Source organism: Schistocerca serialis, chromosome 2 (genome assembly GCF_023864345.2).
Source record: "Schistocerca serialis cubense isolate TAMUIC-IGC-003099 chromosome 2, iqSchSeri2.2, whole genome shotgun sequence".
In the NCBI taxonomy this organism is placed as follows: domain Eukaryota; kingdom Metazoa; phylum Arthropoda; class Insecta; order Orthoptera; family Acrididae; genus Schistocerca; species Schistocerca serialis.
Window position 1 is genome coordinate 979,282,682 of NC_064639.1, and position 13,768 is coordinate 979,296,449.

The window sequence follows — 13,768 nt, forward strand, 5'->3', positions numbered from 1 at the left end:
ATTCGAAACTCGACTGTGGGTGCTTTGTGTCTACACGTCCATCCCTTTCACGCAGTCACAACTCTCCCCACCTTCGTGTCATCTGTTTGGCTTGTGGTCCCTTTTACACTAGCCCAGTTAAGTGCCCGTAAGCTGAAGCTACTGAACTACCACTGCCCTACCGCCGTGACTTTTTCTTCAGCAGGTATGCATGCCAGTTCTACCATGCATGTCAACCCATTCTATGCCTCCTTCGATGACCTTCATCGCCAGTATGGGCCGCGTCCGTCTTGTTACCACCTGGAGTCAGCTTTCGTCACTTGATCTGGTGCGGTAACTTCACACTACTTGCACCTTCCCCTGTGGGTGAGAACCCTTTGGCTTCGTTGAGTGGCCCATGTTAACCTTGGCCTTCATTCGCTTCCAGCCTCGGTCTCACCTTCAGATTTACGACCTGGACATGGAACTTCATGATAGTACCTTTGTGTACACTGATGAATCTCGGACTGCCTGATGTCAGGTGTGCCTTCATTGGCTCCCTTGTCTTTAGATATCGGTTTCCGCCAAACTGCTCAGTATTTTCAGCCGAGTACTTCGCCCTTTATTACGCCACAGAGTACATCTGGCGACACACATTTCAATTGTCCTCTGCTCACTCAGCGCCCATCAAAGACGACGTGCGCTGTACATCGCCCATCCCCTAGTGCAGAGGGTCCGGGAAAACTGTCACTTGCTCATTCTTGGTGGAGCCACTGTGGTGGTCATGTGGGTTCCTGGTCATATTGATCTGCCAGGAAACGAGGTTCTGACGCTACTGTTAAGGCTGTAGTCCTTGTACGTCAGCCCACTAGTTACTATATTTGCTCTGATGATCTGTGTTGCCCTCTGTCAAGTGGTGGTGCCCCTTCATGGGCGTAAGATCAAGCTTATTAAGCATCTCCCAGCATCATGGACGACCACCTCTCGGCCCTCCAATTCGGAGGTCATTTTAACTAGGCTGCGTATTGGGCACTTCATTTCTAGCCATCATTTTCTGAGCGGCGCTACCCCACCATTTCGTACACATAGTGCACAAGTTTAACTGTCCGCCACTTCCTTATGGAATGCCCATTTTTTAACCAATTACGTTCCTGCTTAGGTTTTCCATCTTTCATCGGCTGTTTTAGCAAATGATGCGCGGGCTGTCGACAGTGTTTTTTTATCCGTCAAAACAATATGGCGAACGCCATTTAATTTTTAGTTTTGGACAAATTTCTGTATGGTGTCCTTTTCAGCCCATTCTCCACGTCCCTGCTTTTAGCTTTCTTCTGTCCCTTCGGGCTGACGTAGTTATTAACTCCTCGGTCTTCGTGTACTATAGTAACGAATTGGGTGCGTATGAGCCCGGCTGTTTTTTGTGCCCTAAAGCAAAACCAAACGCATCCAGACGTTGCACGCTGTTGCTCGCTTTGACCTCATGCGTGAGGGGAGATAAGTGGCCAGTTCCCTCTTTCTCCTTCCACCCAGGGACTGCGGTCCTACGCTGTACGCCAACCACCCATCCACCGGTGATGACCCAGTGAGATCGGGGATTCCAGCTGCACGACATGTCTCAACGTCGCCGCAGCATAAGGCAGCACATCGATGCCTGGCAACTGGGGTCAGCACAGATTTCGTTCTGCTCATTCTCTGCGCCAGTAAGACATTGTTAGTCATATGTTAGGAACGACGAAACAATAGTTTCGTGTCACGTGAACTACAAACTGTAAGCGGAGATGGCACCTGTCTCAACAAAGCAGCTTACAGGACAAAGCTGAACAGTCGTGATGACCTTTACACAGGGTTTATGAAGGTTGTGGCATTCTATTCGTGTGGCCGCGATCCTCATGAATTGGCAAGGAATCAATGTATTCGACAGGTTGCTTAGCTTGAAAATTGTTCTTCGTAACCCAATTTGTACATAAGTTTGATTTGACGTCACTTTTGGCCACTACTTAAAACGGTTTGAAAACCATCTTTCATTCTGTATCGATAATTTTTCTCACCAAATTTCTTCATTTGATAGGACTTCTATTTTGGTTTAGCAACGTGTTTGTACGTCAGAACCAACCCCTGTTACCAGTGACATAATAGGTTTGTTGGGGCTAGAATACACACATTTCGCTTACCTCCAGAATTCATGAATATTTAAACGAGCTATTACAGTATGTTGCCTTCTTGAAATCTCAGCTCTAACTTTACAAGTTTAACATGGCCTCTGTACGACGGTGGAATGCAGCATTTTTCACACAAGGCAAACAATTTGAGGTGGTCTGAGTGCGTGAGCATTAGCACTGCAGGAGCAGCGCCAACTGACCGGCAGTGCCCTGGCGCCGCTTACTACATACACCCACTGCCTGACCCAGCAGCAGCCAGGAGGGGTGTGGGAAGCGAAAGGGGATTCCAGAGGTTGGCAGGGTGTGTTGGTATTAGTCATAACAAAATATATTTACAAAGAACTTCCTGCAAAGTACCCTCTTAGCGGAATAACGTTGTCGTCTCTGGACTGAATTCATGTAGATGAGGTTGGGGTGTTAATGCTAACATCTCTCCTGAGGCAAGCTAGTACAAAATTGCTGTAACTGGTCCTACACTGCCACGATACTGCTACTAGGACGAAACAAACATCAGAACTGGTCCCACACTGGTCTTGCTGGAGGCAGATCTGGGGGCCAGTACCTCACAATGGAGATTGCTCATACACAACTGCCACGCGTGGACAATCATTGTCCTGTTGGAAAATTTTCCACGATACTGTGGCATAAGGGGGCAACACATGAAGCAGTGTATTCCTCACATGCATTTTGCCATCAGTTAATTCAGTCATTACCGGCCAGCACCTGAAGTTGTATATGATGGCTTCACACATCATGACACTAAGAGTAATACCACTGTGGGGGACTGTTGGGGACTGTCCCCAAGTCACTGTCTTGATCGCCAGTGGACATACAGGATAGTGCAGAACAGCAATTCATCGCTGAACACAGTGCTGTATTACTCAGTAGTCCACGGTAGGTGGTGATGTGAAGGGTTTATCTGTGCTGCACAATCGGGTGATACTATCTTGGTAGTCGGACGGGGTGGACTGGAACCTTGACTAAGAGCACGCCTGCCGTCACATTCACATCCAGTAAAACACTGGACAAGTGTCATCTGGATGCTCCACAGATCTGAGTATTGCAAGGTTCGAGCTACTGGCCAAATGGATATCCCCAATGAGGCATTCGCCTCCCCCTTCCTCCATGAAAAAGGAGCAGCTCTCTTCCAGTGATCAGTCAGCATCTGCAGCTGTTCTTTATGTACACCATACCTCAGCTGGTAAACACGAGTAAACAGTGCACTGTGGTTTAAGCCCTGCCTGTCATAGAATTGCAGCTGTCATAACGCACGTACACACCTGCAGGTGTGTACAAGGATTTCCACCGACGTCAGATCATGTTTCATGGGTCGTTAACTTTGTCAGGCAGTGTACCGGGAGGGAACATATTCAACACTTTCCGTAAAGTCCGCAGTTCCCATTAAAAAAGGCAGCATTAACTTCAAAAATTACATTAAGTGTGTAAACTGAACGTTCATGCTGCTTCTGTAGTTAGTGTGCCACAATGACTGAGGTAAGTGAGGTTCTCAGACGCCCAGAAATTCCATTCAAATTTTTAGACTTCATGTAAGCGACATCGAGATTTGACATAAACATTGAGGACAATTTTTATAGGTGATGTGTTACGCACAAAATATTCTTCTTTAATCATTTTGTGTTCCACTCTGTTACCGAGGAACTGAAACCGAACATTTCACGGGAGGTGTAAAAATGTATCGAATGCAAAAAATCAGGCAGGGTATGAAATTAATCACTGAAGAGTCGGGCTAGACATTTAATAGGACCCTGCTTATATTTAAGGCAGAGTTTGAAAGAAAGATAATTTGACATTTAAAAGACCCCAGACATATCTGTTCGAAAATTTCAGTGGAGTTCGGTTTTGTCAGGTTCTGTGTCCATCAGCTATAATCAACGCAGCATATTGACAGTGAACACTTTAAGCTATACGGTGTAAAGTGTGAAGATGTTCAGATGGACAAAGTATATTTCAGGTCAGTTGAAATTCAGCCGTCCACGACGACTGGAAAAGGATTTGTATAAAGTGGAACATGAGATGTTTCACGTGTTTGTGCTTAAACACGGAGTTGTTAGCAGTTCAAGATAGCAATTTCGGTAACGCTTGCTGCAATGAATAAAGCGTAAAATATGTAAAGCTTTCAATTATACGAAAATTAAAGTTTAGATAGTTAGCTTCTAGCAAGCATTTGTAGTAAACGCTGAACTTTTCAGTTATTACATGGTACATTGTTAAAACTGTTGAACTAATACATTTAAGATAAACCAGTTTCCAGACACAACTGACAACTTTCATTAAAACTAGAAATTAGTTTTTTGATTTTTATAGTTTCCCAGAGAAACATTAAACACCTTGCCAAACGTTATAGACGTTATGTGCAGGATGGTCAGAAACAGTATGAAACGTTTGTAAGGTCCTTTGCGGTGCTCAGACATAAAGAAAAATGTTCTAACATTCCAGTTAATTAGCAGTGAAATTTGGCGCTGAGGCCAATGTGCGCGCAAATTACAGGGGCCCGTCACAGTTGTACTCAAACGCATTCGTAATTCCGTTCCCTGAAACGGAAAAAGTGATGAAGGAACTGGATATGGGACAGTAACAACAAAACCCAAGCCAAAGGCTGAACAGTGTATTAAGACATAATCGGTGCTATGAGAGCTGACACTAATTCCATAGGCAGGGCACTTGAATTAGTGCACGCAGTTGCCTCCCTGGGTAACTTCGATGCTAGTTAACTTCGAAATGGCGCAACGTACGGAAATACTTTCCTTCAGCTCTCAGCACGACCTACCTTGCAACACTGTTAGTTCCTTCTCCGACAGTTTGACCATTCGGTGTGTTTCCTAGTCATATACAATTACAGTTCGCCAGTGAGGAGCCTGGTCTTGTTCACAGGGCGTTCACCCTGGAGAGCCGCCTACAGGGCGCAGTGAAGAAGCGTCTGCTGCGGCGGCAGCTGTCCACCCCGGAGAGCTCCTCCAGCCCGGCCAGCGAGGGCCAGGAGGGCTCGGACGACGGCAGCTCGCGAGACCTGTCGCTGCACGAGGAGTCCTCGGGAGACACGCGCGACGTCAGGGGGCGCTTAAAGCAGCTCAAGATCGCTGCGCCCAAGCCGCAGACGTCGCAAGCGCCGCCGCAGACGTCGGCGCCGCCGTCCCCGCAGACATCGCCCGCACAGCCGCAGCCTCTGACGTCGGCGCCGCCGTCACCACCGACGTCGCCCGCACAGCCGCAGCAGCCGACGTCGCCCGCGCAGCCGACGTCGCCGCCGTCGCCAACAGTCAGCGACGCGATGCGCGAGATGTTCTCCCCCGGCACCAGTGACGAGATCTGGTCAGCCAGGTGGGTCCAGGGGGCGACACGGTCTGACAGCGATCACGGGACGGGGAGGGGGAGACAGCGGCGCAATCGCTGTCAAATACCTGATGGAAGGTATAGTTACAGCCATCGGTTGTACGTACTCAGTTTCATTCCTTACCATTTTCCGTTTCTACACCGATCTCTGGGAGACTAAGCAAGAACACAAGATTTGTAGTACACACAGACGAAAATAATGAAAAATATAACTGTGCTTGTGTACTTTAAAACCAGTCAGTACTTAAAAAACATTGACAACTTGGAGTACAGCAACGCTTTGGTTCCGGCCCCGGACCTGCCTGCTCCGTGACCTTTGTCAGTTTCCCAAGGATAGTACCCCCCTTCTCTTGTATATCGTCGGGCATTTCCTGCTTCCTGCTTTCTGCGCACAAATGCAGGATGCCACATGTAAACTGACGGCTCAAAAACATCGTTTGGGGTAGGGAGTGCCTATACAGGGTGTTACACAAAGGTACGGCCAAACTTTCAGGAAACACTCCCCACACACAAAGAAAATGTTGCGGACATGTGTCCAGAAACGCTTACTTTCCATGTTAGAGATCATTTTATTACTTCTCTTCAAATCACATTAATCATGGAAAGGAAACACAGCAGCAGAACGTACCAGCGTGACTTCAAACACTTTGTTACAGGAAATGTTCAAAATGTCTTACGTTAGCGAGGATACATGCATCCACCCTCCATCGAATGGAATCCCTGATGCGCTGATGCAGCCCTGGAGAATCGCGTATCGTATCACAGCCATCCACAATAAGAGCACGAAAAGTTTCTACATTTGGTACTGGGGTTGCCTAGACAAGAGCTTTCAAATGCTCCCATAAATGAGTCAAGAGGGTTGAGGTCAGGAGAGCGTGGAGGCCATGGAATTGGTCCACCTCTACCAATCCATCGGTCACCGAACCAGTTGTTGAGAAGCGTATGAACACACAGACTGAAATGTGCAGGAGCTCCATCGTGCATGAACCACATGTTGTCGTACTTGTAAAGGAACATATTCTAGCAGCACAGGTAGAGTATCCCATATGAAATCACGATAACGTGCTCCATTGAGCGTGGGTGGAAGAACATGGAGCCCAATCAAGACATCACCAACAAAGCCTGCAAAAACGTTCTCCCCCCCCCCCCCCCCCAGGGGGTCCACAACTCCTTTGTGGATACGTGCGTGGCGAGCACGGGGCCCCGAGCCATTGCAGCCTTCTTTCTCTCCGGGGCTGCATTTCCTTTCCCTTCCACTCATTTCCCCTCCTTGCTCCTCTCCCCTCGCCCTCTCCTCTCCCTCTTGGTGTCCTTGCTTATGTTCGCCCCTCTATCCTCCTGGTTCTGTTGCTTTTCCAATTCGGCTTTGTTGCATAATCATCTCTTCCTTTTGGCAATCCTTGGTTCTCTTCTGGCGTTTGACCTCCATTACAAAATTTCTCCTCCGTAGTGTGAGCCATTTGGGGAAGAGCACCTTACCTAGTGTCTCTGACGTGCGCCCTCCTAGTACATTCCACCTTTTCTTTCACGTCATTGTCTGATACTAGGGTGCATAGCCAGCACGGTAGCCAGCCAGTGTGGTGGGGTCGCTATGTACCCTTTTGATTGAGCCCCCTGAACACAAAGGGATCACATTTCTGATACCTGAGCTGTGATCTCCTCATGCATGCCTTGGAGTGGTTGCTCGTCATCCTGGAGCATCGGAACTCCCGGCAATGGCCGCCATGCCAGACAGTCCTTGCTGTGGCTGGGTGGCACCCGTGAGGAGAGCCCCTGATCGGAGTGGGTGGTATCAGGGCGGACGCTATGCAGATGAAAAGCATGCGGGTCCAAAACTCTGGCCATTCTTCTGCGGCCGTCTCTGTGTGGAACTGATTCAAGTGCTGCTTGTCCTGCCCCTTCGGCCTTCCCTTCCATGGCTACCCCCTGGGAAGAGGGACAGGCCCGTCGTCTAGGGGCAAAACCTTTCCCCCGTTATCTAGTTTGCACCAGGACTGATGGAGATACTTCCACCAGTGTCAAACCTTTATTTTTTGTGGAACACATTGAAGAAAAGTTGGGCGAAGTGGACTCCCTGAGCAAGATGCAGTCAGGTTTGTTGCTGATAAAAAACTGCTTCAGCTGCCCAATCTGCGGCCCTTCGCGCCTGTACCCATCTTGGCACAATTCCTGTGTCCATTATCCCTCACCAGTCTCAAAGGTGTGATTTTTCACAGGGACCTCATCCTTAAAACTGATGAGAACTTCGGGACAATCTCGGATGGCGGGGTGTTCACTTTGTTCAGCGTGTTCAGAAGGGTCCTAAAGACAATCGTATTGATACTGGTGCCTTTATCCTGGCCTTTCAAGGGGATACCCTCCCTGAGAAAGTTAAGATTATGGTCTATCGCTGTGATGTGAAGCCGTACATCCCACCTCCCATGAGTTGTTTAAAGTGCTTGGGTTTTGGAGACATGTCTTCCCGCTGTTAGCAGGCCCCTCTTTGGTGACTGGACGTCCACTCCATAAGGGGAGTCCGTGTTCTCCCTCCTGCATGTGTAAATTGTCATGGTAGTTATTCTCCACATTCACCAGATTGCCCAGTATATAAGAAAGAAAAAAAGATACAGCAGTGTAAGTCCCTCGATTGTTTAACCTACACAGGCCCGTAAAAAATATGCACGACTACACCCTGTGTCCATGACATCTAGTTATGCCTTGGTTACAACTTCACCCCTTCCTCCACCTTCCTTACCCCATTCTGGACCCCTCTCCTCCCCTCCTCCCCTTCTCCCCTGCGGCTCCACCTTCTCCTCTGGGCGCTGCTCCCCCTCCCCAGCTGGAGAAGTGTCCCACTCCTTCGGCGTCTGCCGGTCAAGGGCGTCTCTCCCGGGATGCCCCTTCCCAGCACCTTCCAGGCCAAAGGTCTGCTGCCGCGCGACGACCGCGAGAGCCGCGGTCTGTCGGCCCCCAGGTCGCCCGGTCTCTCTGTTCCTGATCTTCCTGCAGCTGGCTCCTCTATGCCACACAGCCCTCCTCGATCTCGGCCTGAAAAGAATAAGAAACATAAGTCCCGGGACAAAGAGCCTCTGGTGTCACGGGAGGTTCCTTCCCCGACTTCACAACCGGATTCTGACCTGTCGTTCATGGATGTCGCCCCCTCCTTGTCGGTGATGGGTGGGGACCCGGCGGTATGACTGGATTTAGCGTGTTCAGCCCCCATTTAAACCATCGTTCTGTGGTTCTCCAATGGAATTGTAATGGATACTATCGTCACCTTCCGGAATTGAAATCCCTTCTTTCGTCCTACTCTGCAGCTTGTGTGGTTCTCCAGGAATCTCATTTTACTAATGCTCACTCACCGACCCTCCGTGGGTTCCGTGTTTTCTGTCGAAATCGGGTCGGACCCTTGCGGGCTTCTGGTGGCGTTTGTACGTTGGTCCGTACAGACATTGCTAGCGTGTGGATTCCTCTACTAACTACATTGGAAGCGGTTGCTGTTAGGGTCCACCTAGACTCTGCAGTCACAGTTTGCAATCTTTATTTCCCTCGTGACAGGACTCTTACACCTGCTGCCTTAATTGCCCTACTTCAGCAACTTCCTCCTCCCTTCCTCCTCCTTGGGGATTTTAATGCTCATCATTCTTTCTGGGGCAGTGCCTTTCCATCTAGACGAGGTCTTCTTATATACCAATTTATTGCAGACCACGACCTGTGCCTTCTTAATGATGGCTCCCCTACTCATTTCAGTGCTGGTCATGGTACCTTTTCTGCCATTGATCTTTCTTTCTTTCTTTCTTCTTCCTCTCTCCTCCCTTCATTACACTGGTCGCCACACGACGACCTTTGTGATAGTGACCATTTCCCGTTGATTATCACGCTCCCTTCCCGCTCCCCGATGGACAGGTTACCTCGTAGGTCTTTCCACCACGCCGATTGGCCTCTATACACTGCACAGGTCGAGTTTTCTCCCTCTTTGTAGGGTTGTATTGATGACGTCCTACGTGACGTGTCTGACGCGATTGTTCGCGCTGCTAGCCTTGCTGTCCCGCGCTCATCTGGACCATTTCGTCGCCGGCAATTCCCGTGGTGGAGTACGGCCATTGCCATTGCCATCTGTGATCGCCGTCGAGCTTTGCAACACTTTGAGGCACCCATATGTAGCCAGCCTTACTACCTTTAAATGCCTCCGTGCTAAAGCCCGTTATTTAATCAGAGTAAGCGGATATGTTGGGAACGATTCGTTTCTTCTCTTGGTTCTACTGTCCCTCTGTCATGGGTATGGGCTACACTTCGTTCTCTTCAAGGTTGCCATTGGCAGTCCACCCTCCCAGGCCTTAACCTCCCAGATGGCATTTGTACAGACCCATTAGTTCTTGCAGAACATCTTGCGACCCATTTTGCAGTGGCCTCAGCATCAGCCTCCTATCCAGCTGCTTTCCTTCATCAAAAACAGCTGGCTGAAGCTTCCACTTTGTTTCACCCCTTGTGAGTCAATCTTACAACGAACCTTTTACTGAATGGGAATTTCTTTCTGCTCTATCTTCTTCTCATGATACGGCCCCTGGCCGAGATTCCATTCATAACCAGCTGCTTCAACATCTCAGTGCTCCACAACGGCACCATCTTCTTCGGGTGTTTAACCGTATCTGGCTCCAGGGTGACTTCCCTTCTCAGTGGAGGGATAGCATTGTGGTTCCTGTCCTTAAGCCTGGTAAGAATCCCCTATCTGTTGACAGCTATCGGCTAATTAGTTTGACCAATGTTGTTTGTAAGTTACTTGAATGGAAGGTAGCCCATCGGCTCAATTGGGTCCTCGAATCTCGGGATCTATTGTCGTCTTACCAGTGTGGCTTTCGAGAGGGACGGTCTTCAATCGATCATTTAATTCGCCTGGAATCCGCAGTTCGGCAGGCTTTTTCCCAGCGCCGTCATTTGGTTGCAGTGTTTTTTGACCTACGCAAGGCCTATGACACGGCCTGGCGCCATCCCATCTTACTTACCCTTCATCAGTGGGGTCTTCGGGGCCCACTCCGGATTTTTATCCGCCAGTTCCTGATCCATCGGTCATTCAGAGTTCGAGTTGGTACTGCTTTTAGTTCTACACGGACCCAGGAGACGGGCATCCCACAGGGTTCAGTCTTTAGTGTCTTTTTCCTCATTGCTATCGATGGAATTGTGGCCTCTGTCGGTCCATTAGTTGCCCCTGCCCTGTATGTGGATGATTTCTGCATTTGGGTTAGTTCCTCCTCGATGGCATCTGCTGAGCGGCAGCTCCAGGTAGCTATACGGCGTGCCTCTGCATGGACCCTCTCACACGGATTTCAGTTCTCTCCTTTAAAATCGCGGGTGGTCCACTTCTGTCGCCGTACTACGATCCACCCTGATCCAGAGCTCTATCTCGCTGCACAACAATTGCCTGTGGTTCCACAGTTTCGTTTCCTGCGTCTTTTCGACAACAAGCTCACTTGGCTGCCCCATATCAGACTCCTGAAGGTAGGATGTTTCTGTAAACTCAATGTCCTTCGATTCCTTGCCCACTCCTCTTGGGGTGTGGACCATTCCCTCCTGTCTTTATCATGCTCTAGTTCTGTCTCGCTTGGACTATGGTTGTCAAGTTTATGGTTCAGCTGCTCCTTCCACACTGCACGTGCTGGGTCCAGTCCACCATCGTGGTATCCGTTTGGCCACCAGTGCCTTCCCTACTAGCCATGTTGATAGTCTCCTGGTTGAAGCTGGGATCCCCCCTTTCTGTTTGGTGGTCCCAGCTTCTGGTGTCTTATGCCCTCACTATCCGTTCTTCTCCCACTCATCCTTCCTATTCTATCCTGTTCCCAGACCATGGACGTCGCCCACCTGACTCCCGCCCTCGGGTGGGGTTACTTGTTGGGCTGCGCCTTGCGTCTCTTTGCCGTGATTTTCAGCTTCCTTCTTTGTCCTGTCTTCCTCGCTCCCTCCCCTCCCCTCCTCCCTCCTTGGTTAGTTCCTCAGCCTCGAATTCGGATGGATCTCTGCCGAGGTCCGAAAGATTCCATCCCCTTGGTGGTGTCCTGTTCCCTTTTCCGCCAAATTTTGTGCGAGTTTCGGGATGCTGTTGTTTCTTACACTGATGGCTCTAAATCTGCTGATCATGTGGGGTATGCCTTCACGTCCTCTGTTGGAACGGAAAGTCACCTGCTGCCACCTACATGTGGGGTGTTTACTGCGGAATTGATAACAATTTCCCAGGCCCTTACCTTTATTAAACAGTCCCAACACAACCGCGTTTTGTTACGCACGGACTTGATGAGTGGCCTTCTTGCTATTGACCGGTGTTTTTCGCGCCATCCCTTGGTCTCTGCCATCCATGACCATCTCGCTGATATTCACTGTGCTGCTTGTTCCATTGAATTCCTTTGGATCCATGGCCATGTGGGTATCCTGGGTAATGAGCTCGCTGATCGTTTGGCTGGGGGCAGTTTCTTACCCTCGTTTTCTGTAGCCCCTCCTGCAGCGCATTTACGGCTTCACATCAAATCACACTTCGCACAGTCATGGGCCAATTCTTGGGAGGCTACTGCCCTGTATAATAAACTTCGTGCAATTAAGGTGACACCAGGCCCGTGGCGTTCTTCCTTTTGCATCTCCCGAAAGGACTCGACCACACTGTGTCGTCTCCGCATTGGCCACACTCGGTTGACCCACGGTTTTCTTTTGCGTGATGAGCCACCCACACTATGTGGTTGTGAAGCCTTACAGTCGGTAGCCCACATTTTGGTTGAATGCCCCCTTCTTTTGGCTCGCCGTGCTAAGTACAGGCTCCCCACACTTTACCTTTGATGTTGGCTGACGATTCCCGGATGGTCTCACTGGTTCTCGGTTTCCTCCGGGAAAGTGGTTTTTATTCTCAGTTTTAAGGTTTTTAATCTCTCTCTGGTGTTGGGGCAGGGCGGTGAGTGTTTGGGTGTCTCCCACTGTAAAGTGTTCGGAGATTCCTCATTCACCTCCCTGACCGAAATCCTCTTTTCTTCCCCTTTTACTACGTTTTTACCCTTTTTTTTTTTAAGGCTTGGTTACTCTTTCTATTCCCATACGTACTTTCTACATTATAGCAGTTGTACCTTTTAAGTCACAGGTGGTCTTGCCTATGCTGCTTCAGCATAGTGTTGGGTTCGTTCTCTTGCCGACTTCCCTCATTTTGTTTTTTACCAATGACGACATGACTGCCTTTTTACGTTCTCTCCCTTTTTCCGTTTTATTGTTCTGACTTTACTGAGTTGTCCCATTAGCGGAATGGCGCATAATTGAAACGAGGGACTGATGACCTTGCTGTTTCGTCCCTTAAACCTCAAACAACCGACCAACCAAACGTTCACAGAAAATCTGTGCTGATGACGTGATTGCACAATTGCGTGCGGATTCTCGTCAGCCCACACATGTTGATTGTGAACATTTACAATTTGATCACGTTGTACTGAAATGAGGATTGACATATTGTTGGATGAACCATTCGCAGAAGTGTACCTGTGGTGGCCAATCAGCTGCTGATAGTGCCTGCACACGCTGTGCATGGTACAGAAACAACTGGTTCTCCCGTAGCACTCTCCATACAGTGACGTGGTCAACGTTACCTTGTACAGCAGCAACTTCTCTGACGCTGACATTAGGGTTATCGTCAACTGCACGAAGAATTGCCTCGTCCATTGCAGGTGTCCTCGTCGTTCTAGGTCTTCCCCAGTCGCGAGTCATAGGCTGGAATGTTCCGTGCTCCGTAAGACGCCGATCAATTGCTTCGGACGTCTTCCTGTCGGGACACCTTCGTTCTGGAAATCTGTCTCGATACAAACGTACCGCGCCACGGCTATTGCCCCGTGCTAATCCATACATCAAATGGGCATCTGCGAACTCCGCATTTGTTAACATTGCACTGACTGCAAAACCACGTTCGTGATGAACACTAACCGGTTGATGCTACGTACTGATGTGCTCGATGCTAGTACTGTAGAGCAATGAGTCGCATGTCAACACAAGCACCGAAGTCAACAGTACCTTCCTTCAATTGGGTCAACTGGCGGTGAATCGAGGAAGTACAGTACATACTGACGAAGCTAAAAGGAGCTCTAACACAGAAATTAAGCGTTTCCGGGCACACGTCCACATAACATCTTTTCTCTGTGTGTGAGGAATGTTTCCTGAAAGTTTGGCCGTACCTTTTTAACACCCTGTATTATTGGCGACACACATCGATTTCGGCTTCTCGACCAGTGTTAGGTTTATACTGCGGAGCTTTACGCTGTTCTCCAGGCTGTCCACTACATCCGCGGATACAGTACGTTATCTGCTCA

General features: G+C 49.2%; 1 protein-coding gene across 1 annotated transcript in view; it reads left to right on the forward strand.

Moving 5' to 3' along the window:
• Positions 1 to 13,768, forward strand: part of LOC126456566 (uncharacterized) — a 52,589-nt gene that overhangs the window by 15,846 nt on the left and 22,975 nt on the right. The window contains exon 4 of the mRNA XM_050092312.1: positions 5,007 to 5,453. Coding sequence (XP_049948269.1) covers positions 5,007 to 5,453 — 447 coding nt within the window. The remainder of the gene's footprint in view (positions 1 to 5,006; positions 5,454 to 13,768) is intronic.